General features: G+C 44.1%; 1 protein-coding gene across 5 annotated transcripts in view; it reads left to right on the top strand.

The window, feature by feature from the left end:
• Nucleotides 1-22,763, top strand: part of LOC106578559 (rho GTPase-activating protein 12) — a 110,889-nt gene that overhangs the window by 70,257 nt on the left and 17,869 nt on the right. For 2 of the 5 annotated variants that reach the window (XM_014157538.3, XM_014157541.3), the window contains exons 3-7: nucleotides 12,800-13,072; nucleotides 15,418-15,561; nucleotides 15,869-15,949; nucleotides 18,849-18,974; nucleotides 19,527-19,604. In XM_014157538.3, coding sequence (XP_014013013.1) covers nucleotides 12,800-13,072; nucleotides 15,418-15,561; nucleotides 15,869-15,949; nucleotides 18,849-18,974; nucleotides 19,527-19,604 — 702 coding nt within the window. The remainder of the gene's footprint in view (nucleotides 1-12,799; nucleotides 13,073-15,417; nucleotides 15,562-15,868; nucleotides 15,950-18,848; nucleotides 18,975-19,526; nucleotides 19,605-22,763) is intronic. The other 3 variants (XM_014157542.3, XM_014157540.3, XM_014157543.3) reach the window with 3 other exon arrangements.

The following is a 22,763-nucleotide window of genomic DNA, read 5'->3' as shown; positions in this document are numbered from 1 at the left end:
TCCAGATCTTTGTTCTGAATGTGTCCATGTGTTGTGTGGCCTATAGATGTAAATTCCTCAGTGTTAGCTTCTCCAATCTGGTTCTGTGTGTGGTGTGCAGACTGAACCGCAGACCTAGGCCTGACGGTTGTGTGGTTTAATGGTCTGCACTTTCTACATGGGAACTTGAGGTGGGGAGAGAGAGAGAGCTTTGGCTATATGCTAAATCCATTAAAGAAATTGGATTATTTGTCCCTGCACCATCAGTTGTCAATGTTCTCTCCTCTTGTAAGAAAAAATAAGAAGCCAATGTCACTGAGCTGGAATTGCAAAAGCAAAAGTAATTGATCTTGTCATGGTTTTGGCAGGTCATCTGGCTCCTTGAGCCAGTAGCCATTTATTATCCCCTGTCCTTTCTGTCCCTTTTAAGGAATTCAACATTAATCCGTCACATATTCCTGGTAGTTCAGTGCGTGTGTGAGTAACTGATACTGGCATGTGTATCTCTGTACTCTCTGTACCTGTCCGTTTGTCCGATGGGCATTATGAGGTATGGTCAGAAGATGCAGGGTAGATCAGTGAGGCTGGTGCCTGGGTCGTGTTCAGTAGACACCAAACAAAATAAAAGAACAGGAACTTGTCCATTTTTAAGAAATTCTCATTTTAGTTTTGCTACGTTGTGCCCAAATACAACCACGGTTCAAAGTGCAGTGGATGGATGGGACCTATGGGTCCTGGCATCGTGACAAGCACTATAGGCTTGTCACGATACCAACATTTGACAAACGATATGTTACCCGGCCAAGTATCACAATACTGCGTTGTATCGCGATACCGCGGTGGGGAAATAATCAGTGGCCGAGGATCCTGTTCACCCCGTCCCCCTGATGCTTGTTGACGTTTTCTAAACATTCTCCAAAAACCTGTCACTGGAATTCACACTTCTACTCAATACAACACATTGAATTCAACTTCACACTGTGTTTAATATAGTACAGCATAGAATGGTTGATTTGCTCATATTTGCAAAGGCCTACCTGTGATTTGGCTGGAGAAATATACATCAGAGGCGGCTGCTGAAGGGAGGACTGCTCATAATAATGTCTAGAACGGCGCAAATGGAACGGCATCGAACACATAAAAAAACGTTTGTTTTATACCATTCTACGCATTCCGCAGCAGCCATTACCACGAGCCCGTCCTCCCAAATGAAGGTGCCACCAACCTCCTGTGATATTGATGCCTAATGATCTGCATGTCATTGTGTCAGTGAGGGGAAAACACTGCATGAAACCTTCTTTACTCTTCAGTTAACACTGAGACTCACACTCTCCCTTCCTCACACACTCTCTCTGTTCCCCAAACTCTCATATTCCCCTCACACACACACCACTCTCTCTACCACAAACACACATACACACACTGCTCCCAATTTTTAAAAACGTTAGGCACCAAACAGAATTTAAGGAGCTTTTTTTTTTACATTAGGCCTGAAAGCACATCTCATGAGTAACAGACCATTTTCCTTTCTTCTTGTGCCAATCAAATTAGCTTAAACCTACTGTCAAGTTACCAGGTTGTTAGCTAGCTAGGTAACATGACTGAACAACGTTGTTTGTTATCAAACCAATAATTAGCTACTGGGATCAGTTTCAAACGGCCCGCAACATGGTTTGTACAATTTATATCAAATGCGTGTAAATCCCGATAGAAAGAAAATAAGGCATTTCTGGTAATATGGGTCATACTTTTTTAGGCTCGAGACAAGCCATTTTTCTTTGCTGTAAATCTGCAAGCATGCCTGTCACCAAGCGATGCTCCATTTTCCCTCTCTGACACTCAGAGGCTGCATTACAGTGAACTTGCAAAGTCTACTCAGACTGGTCTGTACTCTTGGTTATAACAGACGATGAAATTATGCAATGTATTAACCTCTCTAGGGTATGTGGGACGTCCCACCTACTCAACAGCCAGTGGAATCCCGTGGCGCGATATTCAAATACCTTAGAAATGCTATTACTTCAATTTCTCAAACATATGACTATTTGACACCATTTTAAAGACGAGACTCTCGTTAATCTAACCACACTGTCCGATTTCAAAAAGGCTTTACAACGAAAGCAAAACATTAGATTATGTCAGCAGAGTACCCAGCCAGAAATAATCAGACACCCATTTTTCAAGCTAGCATATAATGTCACAAAAACCCAAACCACAGCTAAATGCAGCACTAACCTTTGATGATCTTCATCAGATGACACTCCTAGGACATTATGTTATACAATACATGCATGTTTTGTTCAATCAAGTTCATATTTATATCAAAAACCAGCTTTTTACATTAGCATGTGACGTTCAGAACTAGCATACCCACCGCAAACTTCCGGTGAATTTACTAAATTACTCACGATAAACGTTCACAAAAACATAATTATTTTAAGAATTATAGATACAGAACTCCTTTATGCAATCGCTATGTCTGATTTTAAAATAGCTTTTCGGCAAAAGCACATTTTGCAATATTCTGAGTAGATAGCTTGCCATCACGGGCTAGCTATTTTGACACCCACCAAGTTTGGCCCTCACCAAACTCAGATTTACTATAAGAAAAATTGGATTACCTTTGCTGTTCTTCGTCAGAATGCACTCCCAGGACTTCTACTTCAATAACAAATGTTGGTTTGGTTCAAAATAATCCATAGTTATGTTCAAATATCCTCTGTTTTGTTCGTGCGTTCAAGACACTATCCAAAGGGTGACGAAGGGTGACGCGCCCGACGCGTTTCGTGACAAAAAAAATTCAAAATATTCCATTACCGTACTTCGAAGCATGTCAACCGCTGTTTAAAATACATTTTTATGCGATTTTTCTCGTAAAAAAGCGATAATATTCCGACCGGGAAACCCTGTTTTCGTTCAAAGACGAAAAAATAAAAACATGGTGTAGGCTCGTGCACGCGCCCCCAGTCTCATTGTTCTCTGATCGACCACTATCCAAATGCGCTACTGTTTTTCAGCCATGGCCTGCAAAGGCATCATTCAACGTTTTGCCGCCTTTTGAGAGCCTATGGGAGCCGTAGGAAGTGTCACGTTACAGCAGAGATCCTCAGTTTTCAATAGAGTGTAGAAGGCCAAGAAATGGTCAGAGAGGGCACTTCCTGTAAGGAATCTTCTCAGGTTTTTGCCTGCCATATGAGTTATTTTATACTCACAGACACCATTCAAACAGTTTTCGAAACTTTAGGGTGTTTTCTATCCAAATCAAACAATTATATGCATATTCTAGTTTCTGGGCAGTAGTAATAACCAGATTAAATCGGGTATGTTTTTTATCTGGCCGTGCAAATACTGCCCCCTACCCTAGAGAGGTTAACATTGCTTGTTTTGTGCGCTGCTCCAGTGTAACAAATGTACAAATCTAACAGAAGTCTCATCAGGGTCTGGGGCTGCATCCCCGCTCGCCACCATGGCTAAATTATATATATATTTTAAATGACGGAGGAATAGACGGAGAGAAGCAGGGGAAGGGGTTGCATGGGATGCCTCTGCCTGATTACAGCTGCCACACTTGATATGCGCATGGAAGTGAAATGGATATTATTGGGACCTGCGCATACAAGAGACTAGTGGCTGTTAAATTCAACTGAATTTATAAAGCAAAACGGACTTTATAAACATATTTTAACAGGCGCCAGCAGTTTCTTTAGATCGGTAGGGCATGTAAAGTCGGTAGTATCATATCAAAGGGTACTACTTTTTCTAAAATGTTGGTGTAATAAATTTCATGACGTTCTGGCACCGTGATATTACCGTGGTACCGGTATACCGTGCAACACTAGTGCACTATATAGGGAATAGGGTGCCATCGCTGAAGGACCCAGGCGGCATCTGTCTGGAAGGCAGACTCTCTTGCTTGCAGCGAGTTGGGTACCATACAACACACAATACGCGAGGACATTTTGGGGACCAACAATTAATTCCCATGCAAAATACTATTTTACCTAAACATAATTGTGTTCTAAGCCTAAAATAGCCTTTTCCCTTATTAGGACTGTCCAAATGTCCTCACTTGTCCAACTTCTCCTTGGTTTACTATTCTTGTGACGACTTCAGATCCTCACAGGTATAGTAGAACAAAAAAACACACGCATTCCTCTAGATTCCAAACGTGCCTCTCTTTTTTGTTTTGTCATTTTGAGAGAAAGAGATTTAAATGTTTCTCTCTGCTCATCCATTCAGTGTTTGCTTTCACAGTTCACACTCTGATTCTAAAATTCTAACCAAATATAAACTGATCCGTTTAGTGAGCTATTTCTGTGTATAAAGTAGCATGGATGTGTTGTCCCAGATATGAATGCAATGCAGTCTGCTCTTCTTTCTAGTTAAGCCTGTGCTTTTGATTTTTGGAAGGCACCACTGTTCCCAATGCACACAAGCACATATGAGCCCGGACAGAATGGGGGAATTTCGCTCCAGGCGTTCCTCCAAACCTCCCTCGTCCTCTCCCCCTTCCACACCAGACGTTGGTTCTCTCCATCCCTCAAACCATCCTTCATTAATGTTTCACTCCATGGCTTTTGAGAAGTGAAGTGAAAAGTCCAATAATGAGACAGAGTGGGGTTTGATCCAATGGTTAAATGGATCATTGTTCCTCATGTCGTGTTGAGAAAGCATTACTCGGGGTCTCTTAAAGCAACACAACGACAAATAGCACCCTATTCCCTATGTAGTGCACTACATCAGACCTGGGCCCATAGGTATATTCACTATGTAGGGTATAGGGTGACCAGTGTGATGAGAGAGCGCTGCTCTTTTTAACGATAGCTCGTTGAATTCAGTTGTTGGAATTATTATGGGAAATACCATTACGTTGTCCAGTTCAGACAGCCAATGCTTACATGCTTTCATTTCAAACCTCAAGCAGCTAAGGCTGAAATGAATTGTCTGTGCCACATTCTCTGGTTGTGTTCCAGACTGGTTAGTATGGTTATCTTGGCTTCAGTCTCTCTAAAACTAGTCTCTTGCCGACAGACATTGTGTACAGATGCATTGTATGTAGCACTCTGTTCCCTATATAGTACACTACTTTTGACAAGGCTCTGGGTATACAGGGAGTATGGAACCATTTGGGACGTAACCTTGTTCTCTACTAGCAGCAGTTATGAGAGGGGTTGGGGGAGACGTTTGTGTAGTTAGTATTTCTGCAGACAGACAGTCCTCACAGGAAATGTAATCACTATCAGCTCAGGTTTGAAAGGTTAATTGGCTGCTTCTCTGTCAGGACGTGAGACTAGTTAGACTCCATGATCTGTGAAATGGAAAGAAATGAATGTCCCAACATGGAAAAACACAGACTCGCTTTCATCCTCAGATGGGTCCCTCAGAACTTTCCCTTTTAAAATCCCACCAACCTTGTTACATTAGGTGAAATGTTCTCTCTCTCTATCTCCCTCTCGCTTTCTCGCTCTAGCCCGCTATCTCTATCCTCTTGCGCTCTCTCACACTCACGCTCGCTCTCTCTAGCCCACTGTCTCTCTGTGTCACTGATTAATTAATACCATTTAACATGGTGACCTTTTTTTAAAATACTTTCCATGTTTTATACTTCCCAAGCTGGACAAGTTGCATGGTTTATTACAGGGTTCCCCAACTGACAGGCGGCCCACATGAAATGTTATTTGGCCCCCCCACAGATTTTTGAGGATTTTGCTTTGGTTTGAAATCTGTTCCCAAGTATTCCCACACATAATAGAGATATATGTGAATCCAGACAAATGTAATCAAGGTTTGAATTGATTGTTTTAGTCAAATATTAAATCTGTTTGGGCTTCTTGCGGTCAATTTGCAGTTTCCAAATGATTTGTAATTATGATCCGGCCTCCTAACCATTGCTGTGTGTCTTGTTGATGATCCATGGTGTATTATATACTGTAGTCAGTTTTCTATCTCACACCTCCTATAGGTGAGATGACTGAAGTACATACAGAGATGAGGGGGAGGGAGTCGTGGGCTTAAGCTGTCGCTATGGGAAAAAGGGGAGGTTGTGTGTGTGTGTGTGAGAGAGAGATTCAGAGCGAGGGAGAGAGCGAGCAATTGAGAGGGGTAAAGAGGAGGTGGGTGGGGGTGTTATGTGAAATGTCACAGATGTGATGATGGGGGGAAATGAGTTAAGTGGTCTGATTGATACCCAGTGAGGTGGAAATGTAGGTTAATCTGGTCATATGGCACCATACCTCCCTCCAGACCTCTGTACGATCCTGCTTGTGTGTCCAGTAGCATGAGAAAAGGGGCAGAACAGAGGGGCGTTGGCTGAGCGTTTTGAAGGAGGAAATGAATGGGGGGAAAGATGATGGAGAGGAGGAAGGATGAATGAGCAAGCTGAGAGATGGAGAGGAGTATAAAAGATATGGAGAGAGGGAGTGGATGGATGAGCAATCAGCAGAGAGAAGATTGGATTAATGTAAAGGAGGTGTGGAGGGAGACATCATCCATCACTACTACTCTACTCGTGCTTGTGATTTAATACTAGGGGTGTGGGTGTGTGTGTGTGTGTGTGTGTGTGTGTGTGTGTGTGTGTGTGTGTGTGTGTGTGTGTGTGTGTGTGTTTGCTTGCGTCTGTATTGTCATGGCCACCGAGCAAGAAGCAAATCAGCAGCCCTCTCCTCTGTCCCCACTCAGTCCCAACCTCTCCACTCTGTCGCCTCTCTCCCCTCAGTCCCAACCTCTCCCCTCAGTCCCCCCTCTCCCCTCAGTCCCCTCTCTCCCCTCAGTCCCAACCTCTCCACTCTGTCGCCTCTCTCCCCTCAGTCCCCTCTCTCCCCTCAGTCCCAACCTCTCCACTCTGTCCCCCCTCTCCCCTCAGTCCCCCCTCTCCCCTCAGTCCCCTCTCTCCCCTCAGTCCCAACCTCTCCACTCTGTCGCCTCCTCCACTTCAGTGACTTTAACCTGCTTGACTCTAATTGAATGACCTAGTGTGTCTGATGTAACTTGCGTCACAAAGACGTACGGCAACATGCTGATCTATCCCCGTTTTACATTAGCTGTCCCTATGGGACTGACCACAATACACACTGATGTCCAATATGAGTGACGCCACACCCCCATTTTGCACCAGTGACATTATATGATCCACTCCATCCCTGAGAAAGAGTGTCTGGGTAATGGATTGGACTCACTTCTTGTTCATCTGTGCGTGTGTGTCTTCCCTCGTGTGGCCAGTCCACGTTTGTCTCTGTGACATACATGGGGGTGACAGGAGTGTTATGTTGAGGTGTGGGTGGATGATGTGCAACAGAGAGGAAAGAATGTGCTGGAGTGGGTTGCCATGTGTTCAGCCTGCCAGTGATAGACCCCTCCCCCTTCCCCTCAAGCTGCCTTCCTCATGGTCCTAGCTCTGATTGACAGATAGCCCCCCCTCCCCATAACCCACCCTGGGCTCCTCTGTAGCCTGAGGGAGACACCAAGTGGTCACAGAGGAGAACTGCAAGAGGGTTCTCTCACTGGTCTCTGCCCTTACTTTAACCTGCACGGCATGTCAGTGAGATTGATGACTTCATTTATTTTACAGATTACATAGGCTACTACTATGCAAAGTGATTGGAACAGCACATAGTACAGTGTTTCTGCTGTAAAGGTTGGGGAGAGAGATGGAGCGAGACACCTAACTGTAAGTCCCTCTGAATAAGAACTGCTAAATGACTACAATGGAGATGAGAATGGAATGGATGGAGATGAGAGGGAGGAAGAGCGAAAGGAAATGTAGACTGACATCATGCTGTACCTCAGTGGTCTTTATTAGGCAGATATTGCCCCTATCTCCATATAGGCTGCCATATTGCAACATAGGGATTGTCTCTGTTCAACTTCTACCAAATTCCCAATTAATCTCCGACCTCAGAATGAATTAATCATCCCATATCTCCTCCCAGGTGCACCTTGCTACAGCTTGCATCTCAAAAGGGCACCATATTCCCTACATAGTGCACTACTTTTGACCAGAGCCCTGGTCAAAAGTAGTGCAATATAAAGGGAACAGGGTGCCATTTGGAACATAACTGATGTCTGCTACAGTTACTGGGCTGCATAATGCATTCTAATCTGCTTTGCTGGGCCAGTACTGTTACTCACCCTGAGTGGAGAAGAACTCATTTATCAGGGTCTTGGTTGGCAGACGGCCGGAGAGACAAGCCAAGATCACTCTGCATAAACAGCAGAACTCTCAGTCAACTTTGTCCCCCCCCAGTCATGAGAGTTAGAGGTCCTGTAGTGGTCCACACCCTCGGTCCCTCTAGCAGCCACGGACCCCTTATACAGATTACCCACTCATGCTGTCTGTCACATCTCTTTTAATTTCGTATTCATCTAGCTTGCAGGAATCCGAGTCTGCGACAAGCTGTTAGAGAAGTGAACTCTGAATATGTACAGACAGAACAGTGAGACCTGGGTTACAGAGTGTAGTGCGTATGACCCAATACATCACTGGGGCCAAGCTTCCTGCCATCCAGGACCTCTATACTAGGCTGTGTCAGAGGAAGGCCCAGAAAATTGTTAGACTCCAGTCACCCCAGTCATACACTGTTCTCTCTGTTACCGCATGGCAAGCAGTCCCCCATAGTCACTTTACCCCTACTTACATGTACAAATTACATTGACTAACCTGTACCCCCGCACATTGACTCGGTACCGGTACCCCCTGTATATAACCTTGTTATGTAAATGTATTGTTACTTTTGATTTTATTTTTTACTTTCGTTTATTTTGTCAATATTTCCATAACTCTATTTCTTGAGCTGCATTGTTGGTTAAGGGCTTGTAAGTAAACGTTTCACGGTAAGGTCTACACATGTTGAATTCGGCGCTTGTGACGAATATCATTTGATTTGACTCCCTTCAATGTGGTTCAAAAGAAAATGAGTGGATTGTCTTCCTCACAGAGGATAGAGATTCTAAATGATATGCGGCGGTGTTCATCAATGATTGTAGTTGCCTTGATCCTACCACTAGGGGCCATAATCTTACTATGCAGCAGGGCTGGAACAATAAGGCTACTTCAGGTTAACTGACTGCACTCTGCAGATGCATCAAGTCTCTCAATCTATCTAATTGTCTGAAAAGGTGAATATCTGACCTCTCTCTCTCTCTCTGACCCAATTCATAGAGGAGCTATGGGGGACCTGCTGACTGGCTGGGCAATAGCAGCTCAATGGATGGTGAGCAGGGTCTTCATCTCCCCTCTGCACATGTTGTTTCTCTCACCCTGTTGTGAATGTAGAGAGCAGGATAAATATAGTATCTATAGTCCCTCCCGAACAACTAGTTCATCTGCCAACACTCTACGCTGTGACCTCTCTGGACTCATTGTGACCCAACGTCAGGGCATAGAGAGCCAGTTTAACTGCCCACACACACACGCTGTCTGTCAGGAAAGGGAACTCTCACCACCACTTCCTTTTGTGGTCGTGTGTGCGCGAGCAATCATGTGTGTCCGTCTGGCAGAGGGAGAGATCCTATTTCCTCTGGCTTTCTGACCCTGCCAGTATCTCAAGTACTCCTCTACCTTTCGGGATGGACTGATAGAGCGAGCGAGTGAGATAGCAAGCGGGGATAGACTGATAGACAGAGAGGGACAGGAACAGAGGGGTAACCAAGGGGGTCAGTGTATTTGAGGGGGTTGCAGCCGTCAGCCATGGTCCCTTTCAGTACATTTAAAGGCTATAGCCGGACAGAGGAGGAGGATGACGAGGTGTTTCTCCGCAGCCCAGGATATAAGGTGACAGACTGAATCAGATATATCTGCGAAGGTCTTTTTAGTTTGTCGTAGTTGTGATCTAGTAGGTCATACTTGATATATAATGTCAGCTTTTACTTCAACATGTAAGATGAAAATGTTTGCACGCTAAAAAAATATAATACATAGGCTATTGTCTATTGCTTCATGAAGTATCTTCTTTCATGTGGCTTAAATTGCCTTAAATTGCTTATTTCAGCACTATGTGGCAAACCTTCCAAGAGCTAAAAACTTGACTGAACTTTAATTAACTCTGACTTCATCCAGTCCATCCCATTTAGCAAATGAGGCCACCTCGTTTCTCTTGGCCTTCACTCTAGTAGTCGGTCTATTTCTGAGTTTGCTTGCTATAGAGAGACCTCTTATTTTCCTTCTCAACAGAACAGGGAGAGAAGGGTCATTAGAATGCAAAAAAAAACTTCTTAAGGGTGTTTGTGTGTTAAGTACCTTTCTGGAGTCCTTCCCTGTGGATGTGGACCTAATAATATGAGCTCTCAAAATGTCAAGGAGAGCAATACACTCCTTTTTAGAAATCACAATAATGTGGTACGTGTATGCCTGGTGAGCACTCTCCAAAAATGGTATTGATTTCTTCCTTCCATGGACAAAACACTGTCTGCATGCTCAAGCCTCGTCCTTCCCCCACCATAACCTTCCTTCTTAGGAAAACACTACAGTTTGTATTGCCAATCATTTTACATTTGTCTTTTAGCAGAGACGCTGTTATCCAGAACGACATACAGTTAGCGCAATGATCTTAAGATGGCTAGGTGAGACAATCACATATCACACAGCCTTCCCTGTAGCTCAGTTGGTAGAGCATGGTGTTTGCAACGCCAGGGTTGTGGGTTCGATTCCCACGGGGGGCCAGCAAAAAAATGTATGAAATTGTATGAAATGTATGCATTCACTACTGTAAGTCGCTCTGGATAAGAGCGTCTGCTAAATGACTAAAAATGTAAATGTAAATATCTCAGTCGTAGTAAGTACAATTTCCTTCAATAAAGTCATGATCAGCAAAGTCAGTGCTAGTAGGAAAAGACCGGTAAACGGGGTGGCACCATGGGGTTTATCTAAGATGCATTTTGACCCCCGAACCTTTCCTTGGTGTACTTCATATCACTTTTGGCAGTTGATTTCCATAGACTCTTATCATTCATTTCTCATTCTCAGTTCCCCTACTGAGTTTGGCCTTTGACAGCTGAGTTTCAGTGTAGAATTAGCCTTGCTATTATTTGTGCTTGGGCCTCTTTGACTGACACCCAGCTGCAGGAAATATAGTAGGTCCACACACGAAAGATGTAGCAAATATATATATTTTTTTACTGTACTTCACTAGAATCACACACAGACGTTTAGGTTAAGAGCCTTCTTCATTGTGTCTTTACTCCCAGCTGCCGACGTCTTCTACCAATGCCACAATCAGAACACTGAATGGACAAACAACGGGGCCTCTCCTGGTGCAAACTTCACTCTGTTCCAGCGCAGCTCGACAGGATATTAAATAATTATTTTGGATTATATTCCTATTATTCCAGGCCCAGCAGGAAGCCCCATCTGTTTCCATTCTAGGGAATGTCTGTCTGGCTGTGCTGTCCGGTGTTTTTACTCAAACTACCTCCCTCCCTAATCTCTGTCGCATTTCCTCTTGCATTCCTCACCTGCACTTTTGGCACTATTCTATTGGTTCCATTGTAAAGTACACACAAAATCAAATATTTGACTTACTGACAGTATGTGTTTGACCCATGGGGTCTAGTCAGGTGCTTTTCTATCGAGGTCTATCTACGTGATGACTATGGCCACTTTACACAATGTTAGTTTGACCCTTGGCCCACACCAGAGACGGCAGACTGGCTACCACGACTGTACCTCAACCTCGCGATCTTATTCCGAACCCAAAATATTATTCTGCAGTAATACATTTGATTCTCAGTAGTCATGGAAATCCTGTCTGTGTTGTTGTATGGGCCAGACTGAGTGGCATGTAAAACTGTTGACGGAGCCAACTTTCAGTTTCCCCCTAACCTTAAATATACTAGCGTTTTGCACATTTCCTCAAAATACCGGTTCAACAGCACTACACCAGCACTATGGCACCACTATTATGCAACATGCCGTCTTTTGTTTCTTGTCTTGAAAATATCATAAACGACAGCTCAGCCAAAAGCCTATTTTGTGTGTCCAATGTTTAGTCTGAAGGTAGTTTTTAGAGCTTTTGTAGCCTGGAATCCAAATGGAATATCGCTCTTTTTAACTATTGTTTCAACAGAGCAATATTCCGTTTAAATTCCAGGCTGAGAGGTTTGTTTATCGTCTCCTCTCTATTGTCAGTGGGTACTTTGGTTTAGAGATTGACAGTTGATATCCCTGCAGACGCTTCGCTATTTAAGTGATGAGAGACACACAGCACTAGAAGGAGGGTTTCCTATCTGCCTATACTTCCTCTTTCAAACTCCCCTTAATTCCAACATAAGGGTAAGGACCCTCTGCTTTTTCTTCTCGAAATCATTCTCTCAATCTCCTAATGTGGGCATTGTATTTAACCCAATTATGGCCAATCAATATCCAGTAATGCTAAATCTTGAATTGTGTTGTAATGCACACTAGTTTTTATTTATGTGTGGTGTTTGTGTATGGATTTTGCATCAAAATAAGGCATTTGACTGGCCTAACAATGAATAGCTTGACTACAGTTGGAAGTATGTAGAATAGGTATTGGATACCATGCAGCATTGTTTTGACACTGTGCTAGGAACAGATGGCTAGAGTATGTTGCAACGTCCATCCGTATCACGTGTCTGATTTGCCAAAGCTGCCCATGCATCCTCTTTCTACTACCTGTTTTGTCGTGGAGATTATATCACTGTATCTGTGGTCTGAAACGACCTTCTCCCCTACTTCTCCACTCTGTAATGCACCTCCATATTCCTCCATTAACGGAACCTCTCCGGTCAGTGCGTGCTGGCCATGCTACTCTGTTAGAGAGGAAAGGTTAGTTGCTTGTGAAAAACTATCTCTCCCCCTTTCCAGACGATGTCTCCGGCGGGGCAGGGCCGGCCTGAGTCCCCTGTCTACACCAACCTCCAGGAGCTGAAGATCTCCCAGTCCAGCCTGCCCCCCCTTCCTTCAAGCTCTCCACTGCATGTCCTCGGGGACTGGGAGACCCACAAGGACCTCACCGGCAGACACTTCTACTATAACAGAGCCAGCGGCGAGCGCACGTGGAAACCGCCCCGCGTACGGGATGCTAGTTGCAGTACCAGTAGTAGTCGGGGAGACCCCCATGGCACGGGAGAGATGGAGGTAGGTAACACACCCCTTGTGCGCCCCATCAAAACAGACCCTCATTCCATTGGCTGTCTTGCTGTAGTAGACTGTCGATACAGTCAGAGCTGAAGTTGAGCTGTAAAGAGAGGGAGAAAAGAGTTTGGTTTGGATCAAACTGAGGAAGTTTAACCCATCATGTTGACCCCTGCCACTGATCTACAGTCTACCTAATCTATCTGTCCCCCTAACGTATCAACAACTGCTCTGAAAGGTGGCCCTGGGGCCTACTGTTTATATTTTAGACATTTAGCAGACATATTCCCTCAGCAAAGTAGTAATCAGTAGGAAAAGACAAGTGCATTTGTTTGTTTTTGGGGGGGGGGGTTACTCCTTGAAGAGGTAGGGTTTCAGATGTTTTCAGAAGATGGGCAGGGACTCTGCTGTCCTGACGTTAGGGGGAAGCTTGTTTCGCCATTGGTGTTCCAGGACAGAGAATAGCTTTGACTGGGCTGAGCGGGAGCTGGTGTAGGGTTTGAGCATAGCCTTTAGTGGGGGGCAGTTCCCCTTGCTGCTTCGTAGGCAAGCACCAGGGTCTTGGAAGCGGATGCAAGCTTCGACTGGATGCCAGTGGAGTGTGTGGAGGAGCGGGGTGACATGGGAGAACTTGGGAAGGTTGAACACCAGGCAGCTATGGCGTTCTGGATAAGTTGCAGGAGTGGACAAGCGGGGACCCCAGCCAACAGAGAGTTGCAGTAGTCTAGACGGGATATGACAAGTGCCTGGATTAGGACCTGCACCGCTTCCTGTGTGAGGTAGGGCCGTCCTCTACTGATGTTGTAGAGCATGAACCTGCAGGAGTGATTCACTGCTTTGATGTTGTCAGAGAACAAAAGTGTGTTGTTCAGGCCAAGCTTCTTTGTGCTCTGGGAGGGGGGACACCATGGAGTTGTCTACCGTGAGGGAGAGGTCTTTGAGCGGGCAGGCCTTCCCTGGGAGGAAGAGCAGCTCCGTCTTGTTCGAGGTTGAGCTTGAGATGCTGGGCCGTCATCCAAGCTGAGATGTCTGCCAGACACGCAGAGATGTGTGACGCCACCTGGGTTTCTGAAGGGGAAGGAGTTCAGGTGTTGAGGCTTAAGGGAGCGGTCTCGTGACTGGTCTGCTCTGGCCCAGTGGTAGTCCAGGTCCTATTGCAGCTCTCCCTGTGTTTTTCAAACGGGGTGAGTGTGACTCTGTGTTAAATGAAACCAGGTCAGGACTGAAGTAGGTTTCAGGCCGACGAGGCCGTACTATATTTAAGTACCGCTGGAGTACTATATTTAAGTACCATTTAGAGAGATGCTCTCCAAATATTTATGATTCATTTGATGTAATGCCACAGCTGACTGAAGCGCAGATGGAGCGCGTCCCAAATGCCACCCTATTCCCAATCTAGTGCTATACATTTGACCAATGTCAATAGGGCTCTGGTTAAAATTCGTGCACTAAATATGGAATAGGGTGCCATTTGGGATACTGTCTGTGTCTACTCAGCATGTCATTTTCATATGTTACTACCGTGGGAAACATGAGGGAGAATGTGCGGAGAGGAATAGATGATTTACAACAACTGTAGAAGTTGTATTGTGTTAACTGTGAGCAGTGAAACAAGCTGGTGCTATTTTGATGGGGGCCAGGTAGTAAAATAAACTGCGTATCCTCAGGTTGGATTTCATGTAGTGTTAGTGGTACAACACTGCCCCCATGAGGTGGTTGAGTGTATTGTAACCAGGCAGGAACTATTAGAATGAGTACTCCGTTTACAACATGCCAAATGAAATGCTGCTAAATAAACCCGTATTTCCGTAGTTGATCAAGGTCTCCTTTTCCTGGGGATTTAAGCCTTTATGGTGGTGGGATGCATGAATGCATTGTTGGGTGTTTTCGATTTTCAATAAATGTTCTTATTATGGGTACTCTACAGCTGCGTCATTGATCATTCACTACTAAATCAAATCAAATCAATTGGTCCCGTACACATATTTTGTAAATCTATTGATCTATCAATCTCCCGAGTGGCGCAGCAATCTAAGGCACTGTATCTCAGTGCTAGAGGCATCACTACAGACCCTGGTTCGATTCCAGGCTGTATCACAACCAGCCGTGATTGGGAATCCCATAGGGCGGTGCACAATTGGCCCAGCGTCATCCGGGTTAGGGTTTGGCCGGGATAGGCCATCGTAAATAAGAATTTGTTCTTCACTGACTTGCCTTGTTAAATAAAAAAATATGACTCTGGAAAAATCCTCAGTTCTCCCCGAATCACAAGGGTCTCTTTCGCTCCCTTTCATCCTTCTTTTGTCCTGCCGCCTCCTCTCCTCCTCCTCCCTGCTGCCCCCATGCAGCCCCTGTCTTCCGAGGAGAACTGTCACAGCAGCACCTACTCCAGTCAGTCGGACAGTCAGTATGGCTCGCCCCCTAGAGGCTGGTCAGAGGAACTGGACGAACACGGACACACCCTCTATGTCTGTGAATATACTCATGAGAAGGTACTGGGGCTCTCCTCTCCTCCTTTGGTTTCACTCTCTCTGTTTCTCTGTCACTTCTCCCAGGGCTCAGGGTATTGTCCCTGGTTCATAGGGGATGGGTCCTAAATCAATAAATGATGCATGTCTATGATCATGTACCCATGGCAGGACTGGCTTTGGGAATTTTGGTTGAGAGAAGTTGTTTTTGTTAAAGTTTCTTAACCTTTATTTTTGAGCATTTTACCCTGCTGTTATCTGTGACAAGCAGTGTATTAGCAGTGTATTTATGAAACTGGGATCTGTGCTGATTTAGTGTATGTCTTTGTAGTGGATAAAGCACGTGGACGAGCAGGGAAGGCCGTACTACTACAGCGCTGATGGCTCCAGGTCAGAATGGGAGCTACCCAAAGTAAGTAAACATATCAATGTATTGTGTTACGTTGTGTTGTGCTGATTCTGGTTTTACCTCCTATGCAGTGTTTTCCATAAGTACGTGGAGTAGGCAGCCAAATAGAAAAAGTAGCCAGCAAGGGAGTTCCGGGTTGGGAGGGTCCGGGTGGCATGCCCCCCAGAAATTTGTTTTGCAGAATGAGCTCTATTTTGATTCCACCCGAAATACACAGCTAAATTATTGAATACGTTAATGACTTTACCTCCCAGATTGGTCAAATGTGTTGTGGTATTGAGTAGAAAGGCATGACTTTACAATGAAAATGACTGAACATTTATAAATTCAGTGTGTTGTTGTTTTGGATATCATATGATCAGAACTTTTTTCTAAGTAAGATTTTTTATTATTAAATTAAACCCATTTTCTCTTGACATTTAAAGTCATGTTTTCAGTTTTACTGAAATGTATTATTTTTGTTCTTCAAATTATGCATTTGATTAGCTCTGCTGCTGTGGACACTTGTGGTAAGAAAACCAACCTGTCAATCAGTTAGTGTGGGTGGGACTTTGAGGGAAGGCGGTAGATTAGTAAAGTAGTCAGAAAAACTAGTTTAGTCTACACCTTCAATTTAGTTTACTGTGATAAAAGCCTATGAAAAAAGGTTGTGTTCTGTCAAGTAAACATGAATTCCCTGTTGAGAAACAATATAGAATTGTAGGAAAATGGTTTTAAAATGCAAAATGTTCAGTGGGGAGGATGGTTCTCACCGATTCGGTTCCGTTCAGCTAAGAGATCCTCTCAAAAATAACCGTTCTAACTATCCATCACTAGGCTACACTGACAAGTCACTTTAGCAGCACTGGTAAGTCTGGACATGGGCCTCGAATCCTATGAAAATACAAACCAGATCTTTGGCTTACTTGCCCCGATGCGATACCATGGGCATATAGACTGAGTGTACAAAACATTAGGAACACCTGCTCTTTCCATGACAGACTGACCAGGTGAATGCTATGATCCCTTATTGATGTTACTTGTTAAATCCATTTCAATCAGTGTAGATGAAGGGGAGGAGACCGGTTAAAGAAGTATTGTTAGGCTTTGAGACATTTGAGACATGGATTGTGTATGTGTGTCATTCAGAGGGTGAATGGGCCAGACAAAACATTTTAAGTGCCTTTGAACGGGGTATGGTAGTAGGTGCCAGGTGTACCGGTTTGAGTGTGTCAAGAACTGCAACGCAGCTGGGCTTTTCATGCTCAACAGTTTCCTGTGTGTATCAAGAATGGACTACCACCCAAAGGACAACCAACCAACCATCTCTGTGGAACGCTTTTGACACCTTGTAAAGTCCATGCCCCGATGAATTGAGGCTGTTCTGAGGGCAAAAGGGGGTGCAACACAATATTAGGAACGTTTTCCTAATGTTTTATACACTCAGTGTAACTACGTTGTATGATTTATAAATAGCAAAGGGATATAGGAGATTGACTTTAGTCAGTCAATTCGAAACCTTTTTATAAACTAGTCAATACTTGCTGTTCGGTTGTCAATCAAAGCACAGTAGCCTAAATAGCCTATACTTCTGACCCTGTGGCTCGGCAGGTAGCGTGGCGGGTAGGAGCTGACAAGGTAAAAATCTGTCGTTCTGCCCCTGAGCAAGGCAGTTAACCCACTGTTCCCCGGGAGCCGAAGACGTGGATGTCGATTAAGGAAGCCCTCCGCACCTCTCTGATTCAAAGGGGTTAGGTTAAATGTTGAATGCATTCCATTGTACAACTGACTAGGTATCCCCCCCTTTCCCTTTATAGGCCTATGAAACACGCAAAATAAAATAAATGAATGTGCCACAAAACAATAATTAAGTGGATTTCAACTCATCGTTACCACTTACATTTCTTGGGACATGTACATTCGCTCACAAGGAGATGATGAAGAATGCTCTCCCTCCTCTGTGAAAATAAATTAAGACTGCAGCCAACCACAGCGCACAAAAATAACACAGATACCGAGAGGCGGGACAGACAGCAGACTGGCAAACCAGCAGTGTCCCTGTCATCGCTCGCTTTGTTGACTGTCAGGGACCTGTCCTACGAATAGATCACTAGAAGATGCATGTCGTTCGTTTTAGCGGGAGAATGCTATACGAAGGCTTTTCTGACTAGCGAATTGAAACTTTGAAATGAAGAGAAGCCTAGTTAATTTATGAAGTGGAAAAAGTAGCCGGCTCACAATGAGTCTTAACAGCTTTTTAGGCGGCCGGTGCTTATGGAAAACACTGCTCTGACACTACGACCAGGTAGCACACTTCCTACTGCCTCAGTCTATTTCCTCCCCGGTGATCTACAGCAGTCTTCGGTCTCGGTCACATGTGGTCCATTGACGGCGTGGAGGTTGTGGCCTAATGTACTTGACAGGGACTATTAGTGGCTAGTTACTCTCCTGTAATCTTGTTGGTTTAGCAGGGATCAGAGAGGTAGAGAATAGGCATTAGCTTTAATTTGGCTGGCCAACCGGCGGATACAGGGATACAGACACACACACACATACTGTAGATACAGATAAGCTGGGTGCAATGGTATCCTTTAGCAATCTTGGATGAATACACATGCGGAGAGCTCCTTCTCTCTGAGAGGGTGCCTTCTGATGGGTGACTGATGATGCGCTGGGCCACGAGAGGAGAGGTATGAAGAGGAGATACTGGATACATGCCAAGCCATAGCTCTTCTAGGACCTTTACTTTGTCATCTGATCAGTGGAGGATAATGAGTTAACCCTGGACCTCTATTTCTCTAACCCTCACCCACCGTCTCGCTTCTCTCTCTCTCTCTCTCTCTCTCTCTCCCTCTCTCTTTCTGTCCTCCTCTGAATTTCTCCACTGTCTCGCTCTTCTGTCTCCCTCTCTCTCTCCCTCCAGTACAACTTGTCTCCTCCCCAGCCAGGCGATCCCCCCAAGAGTCGTAGTCTGGAGCGGAAACATCCAGACCCCATCGTCCTGACCAAGTGGAGACACAGCACCTACGTACTGGACCTCAACGACAAGGTAAGACCACATGTTCTCTGTCTATGTGTACAGTAACCTTCTTTCAGAAACTCTGTTTACTGTTGTCAATTCCATTGAAATTGTCAAATCCGGAACTAAACTGAAATTACAATACCAATTTTCCTCATTGATTTTTTTATTAATTTAATGAATTGAATGGAACGGCCCTCAACCCTGGTTGTCACCAGCCAGCACTTTTTTTTTATGCTGTTAATAAGTTTGACGCTGCTCTGTAAGAGTGTTCTTGAACCCTATCCAAGTTGTCTGGTCAGTAGTTTGTCTGGTCAGTACCACAGGTGGTCAGTCTGGCCAGCATGTGGTCACTTCACATCCTCTTGGCCTTGTTTGGGTCTCAGTGAGTTTTTATCCCTGAATACCTCATTGACAAATCCCAGTCACATGCGATGTAGGCTAAACCATGCTCTCCAAACATTCTCCTTGGGACTAGTCCATTGGTTCCATTGTACCTGGAAAAGTTAATCAGGTGCAGCCTTAGTATTTGAACATATTTGACGGATGTATTTGACCCAGGTCTTTGTGGTTCTGTTCCAGTTCTCTTTCAAAAAACTCAGGCGCTTTGAATCAAGCCATCACATGGGAAGAGCTGGTCGCAATCTTTACCGTGGTAAAGTTAGTATCTCCCGCTCTCACACCTCCCCTCTTACTCTGCCTCCACCAATCCAGTGGAAATGAGTGGAAATGATCAGATACCTACCTATTGCTGATTTAAACCAGAAATGCGGCGTATGAGGCTGCCTCGCAAAATCTTAACTCGATCTTAATCCTGAATCAATTCCTTTACTCAATCAAATATGCTATGTTGATCCCTGTCTGTCTCTGAGTCAAACCAAATCATTTAGAGAATACCTTTCACTATACCCTGGAAGTGAAACAAAGCCTTTAAGCTAACTAACATTTTTCCTTTTTAGTTGACACAACCACTTCACAATAACCTAGTTGTATGTTGGCGTAACATGTTCAAATCCATTGCCAGTTTGACGTCAGGTAATCTGCCTTAAGTACCCTAGGGTGTGGTGCATCACTCTAGCTCACAGGTGTCAAACTCATTCCACGGAGGGACGAGTGTCTGCGGGTTTTCGCTACTCCCTTATACTTGATTGATGAATTAAGGTCACTAATTAGTAAGGAACTTCCCACACCTGGTTGTCTAGGGCTTAATTGATCGTAGAAAAACTAAAACCTGCAAACACTCGGCCCTCCATGGAAGGAGTTTGACACCCCTGCACTAGCTATTATGGAAGATTTCTGCTCCAGATTCTTGATACATTTTCTCTTCCTCACCAACTAACCCTAATCTGACCATTCTCTTCATCCTACATTGTCTAGTCTCCATCATCATCATGTTGACCTTGTTCTTTATCACTCTGTCTCTGTCATTGTGTAGGAGTGTGGCCGTACAGCCCCCAAGCATAGTTTTCCTGACTTTGACTCCTGTTAGTATTCCCCGGCTTTGACTCCACAACATGCAACATCCATCAAGCATTTTATATCTCCTCTCTCTCGACACAATTGGTGCGTTCGTAAATTCCCTCTGGCTATCTACTCCGATTTCAGAGTGCTCTCGTCTGAGTGTGCCAGAGTGCAGAATAATTGATGAATTTACGAACACTCAACACCCATTGAATATATGGCCGGTGTTGGTAAACGTCGGCAAAAAAGTGTAATTAAATTGTTGCCAGCAGCACAGTTACAGTCACCAATGCTCTGGGTAACATGAACAGCCTAACCAGCTCTGCTAGGGTGAGTAAAATGGTCAGAGTGAGGTGTTCTCTCATTTGTCTCGAAGTAGCTAGCAAACTAGCCAACATTAGCCAATTAGCTTGGGTGCTTGACTGCCGTTGAGGTCAGAACACTCGGATCAACCCTACTCCTCGGCCAGAGTGTCCAGTGTGCACTCTGAATGTTCCAAGAGCAAAACGCTCTGAATCTACAAATGGACAATCTGACAACGCTCTGAATTTACGAACACCCAGAGCGCACTCTGGCACTCCAGATTGAATTTACAAACACACCAAATGTCACCATCTAACTGAACTGCAGCAGTTAGAGAGAGCTCCTCCTAAAATGTGCTTCATTTTGTTAAATGAATTAGTTTTTAGTGAACAGTTTGGTTGTTACAATGCAGTGCTGTGTTCTCCACATCTGTTTTTCCTTTGAGAAAATTGTTTGATTTTGAAAAAGATTTTGAGATTGATCAACATGGATCTGAAAGTCTAGTCTACTAAAGCCTTGTTCACATTGGCACTTTGAAGTGACTCAACTCCTATTTATTTGGCTATCTGATTCAAATCTGTTGTTTTTCCTGCAGTCTGAACAGCCAAAAGGACATGGAATCAGATATTTCAAGCCACATTTCATACCACCTTCGTAGGTGGTTTGAAATCAGATACAAATATGATTCCTGGCCATGTGACTTGTCTGAAGGGTCAAATCTGATTTATTTGCCCTCAAGTGGTTTTTAGACTGTTATTCAGCATAACTTGTTGCTTGTTAATTGTTTACAAACAAATTAGTGAATGTTCTAGAAAGATGAACTGTATTGAGTATTAAGGCCTGCAGTGTGAACAAGCCTTAAGTTGTCTTGATCATCTAGCAAGACGCAACAAGAGCAGGATTGAGGCACTAGGACATAAGGAGATAAAAATAGAGGATAAAACCAACAGAAAATGAATTGATTTGGAGGATTTCTGGAGGATTTCTAAAGGAAAGACAGGCATTGAAAAGGAAACGAACCAACAGTAACAAACAAAAAAGCAAATAAAGGCGAGAGAGGATTGTTCTGGACATTGTAATTTGTGTGTACAGTGTTAATTACACTAAATTACACATTTAATAGCTTTATTTTTATTATAAAAAGTGCATTATTTAAAAAGTTGCATGCTTCAGCGCTCAACTTAAAAAAAGAACAATGGCAACGGTAGGAGGCGCTTGGCCCGTTCCATTTGATCCACCAGCAAAACAGAACTCTGAACATTCTAAACAGCATTACAAGAAAAAGCTGCTGAGGGCAAATCCAGAGACATTGTTTGCTGATTATTATACCCTAATTGGAGACAAGAATACAATCTCTGACCTTCTCTTCTATAGAGAGCATACTGCTGCTTGGTGTTCTGCCTCATGTAGGCACTTTGGCCATGTCAGAAAGAGAGAATCACTAATGGTCGACAGATCTTGGTATTTGATGTACAGGAGCCTGATAATCGTCTCTTCACCTACAACAATGACACCGTAATGATTCAAGGCTTGGAAGCTGCACTTGTCCTCCATACAGTGCCCTGCAAAAGTATTAATTCCCCTTGGTGTTTTTCCTATTTTGTTGCATTACAACCTATAATTGAAATGGATATTTATTTGGATTTCATGTAATGGACATACACAAAATATTCCAAATTGGTGAAGTGAAATGAAACAAATGTTTAACGGAAAAGTGCTGCGTGCATATGTATTCACCCTCTTTGCTATGAAGCCCCTAAATAAGATCTGGTGCAACCAATTACCTTCAGAAGTCACATAATTAGTTAGATTGCACACAGGTGGACTTTATTTAAGTGTCACATGATCTCAGTATATATGCACCTGTTCTGAAAGGCCCTAGAGTCTGCAACACTACTAAGCAAGGGGCACCACCAAGCAAGCAGCACCATGAAGACCAAGGAGCTCTCCAAACAGGTCAGGGACAAAGTTGTGGAGAAGTACAGATCAGGGTTGGGTTATAAAAAAATATCAAACTTAACATCCCACGGAGCACCATTAAATCCATTATAGAAA

Source organism: Salmo salar, chromosome 19 (assembly GCF_965601325.2).
Source record: "Salmo salar chromosome 19, fSalSal1, whole genome shotgun sequence".
Classification (NCBI taxonomy): Eukaryota; Metazoa; Chordata; class Actinopteri; order Salmoniformes; family Salmonidae; genus Salmo; species Salmo salar.
The sequence above is the reverse complement of the archived record's forward strand: the minus strand, read 5'-3'. Positions and strand labels throughout refer to the sequence as shown.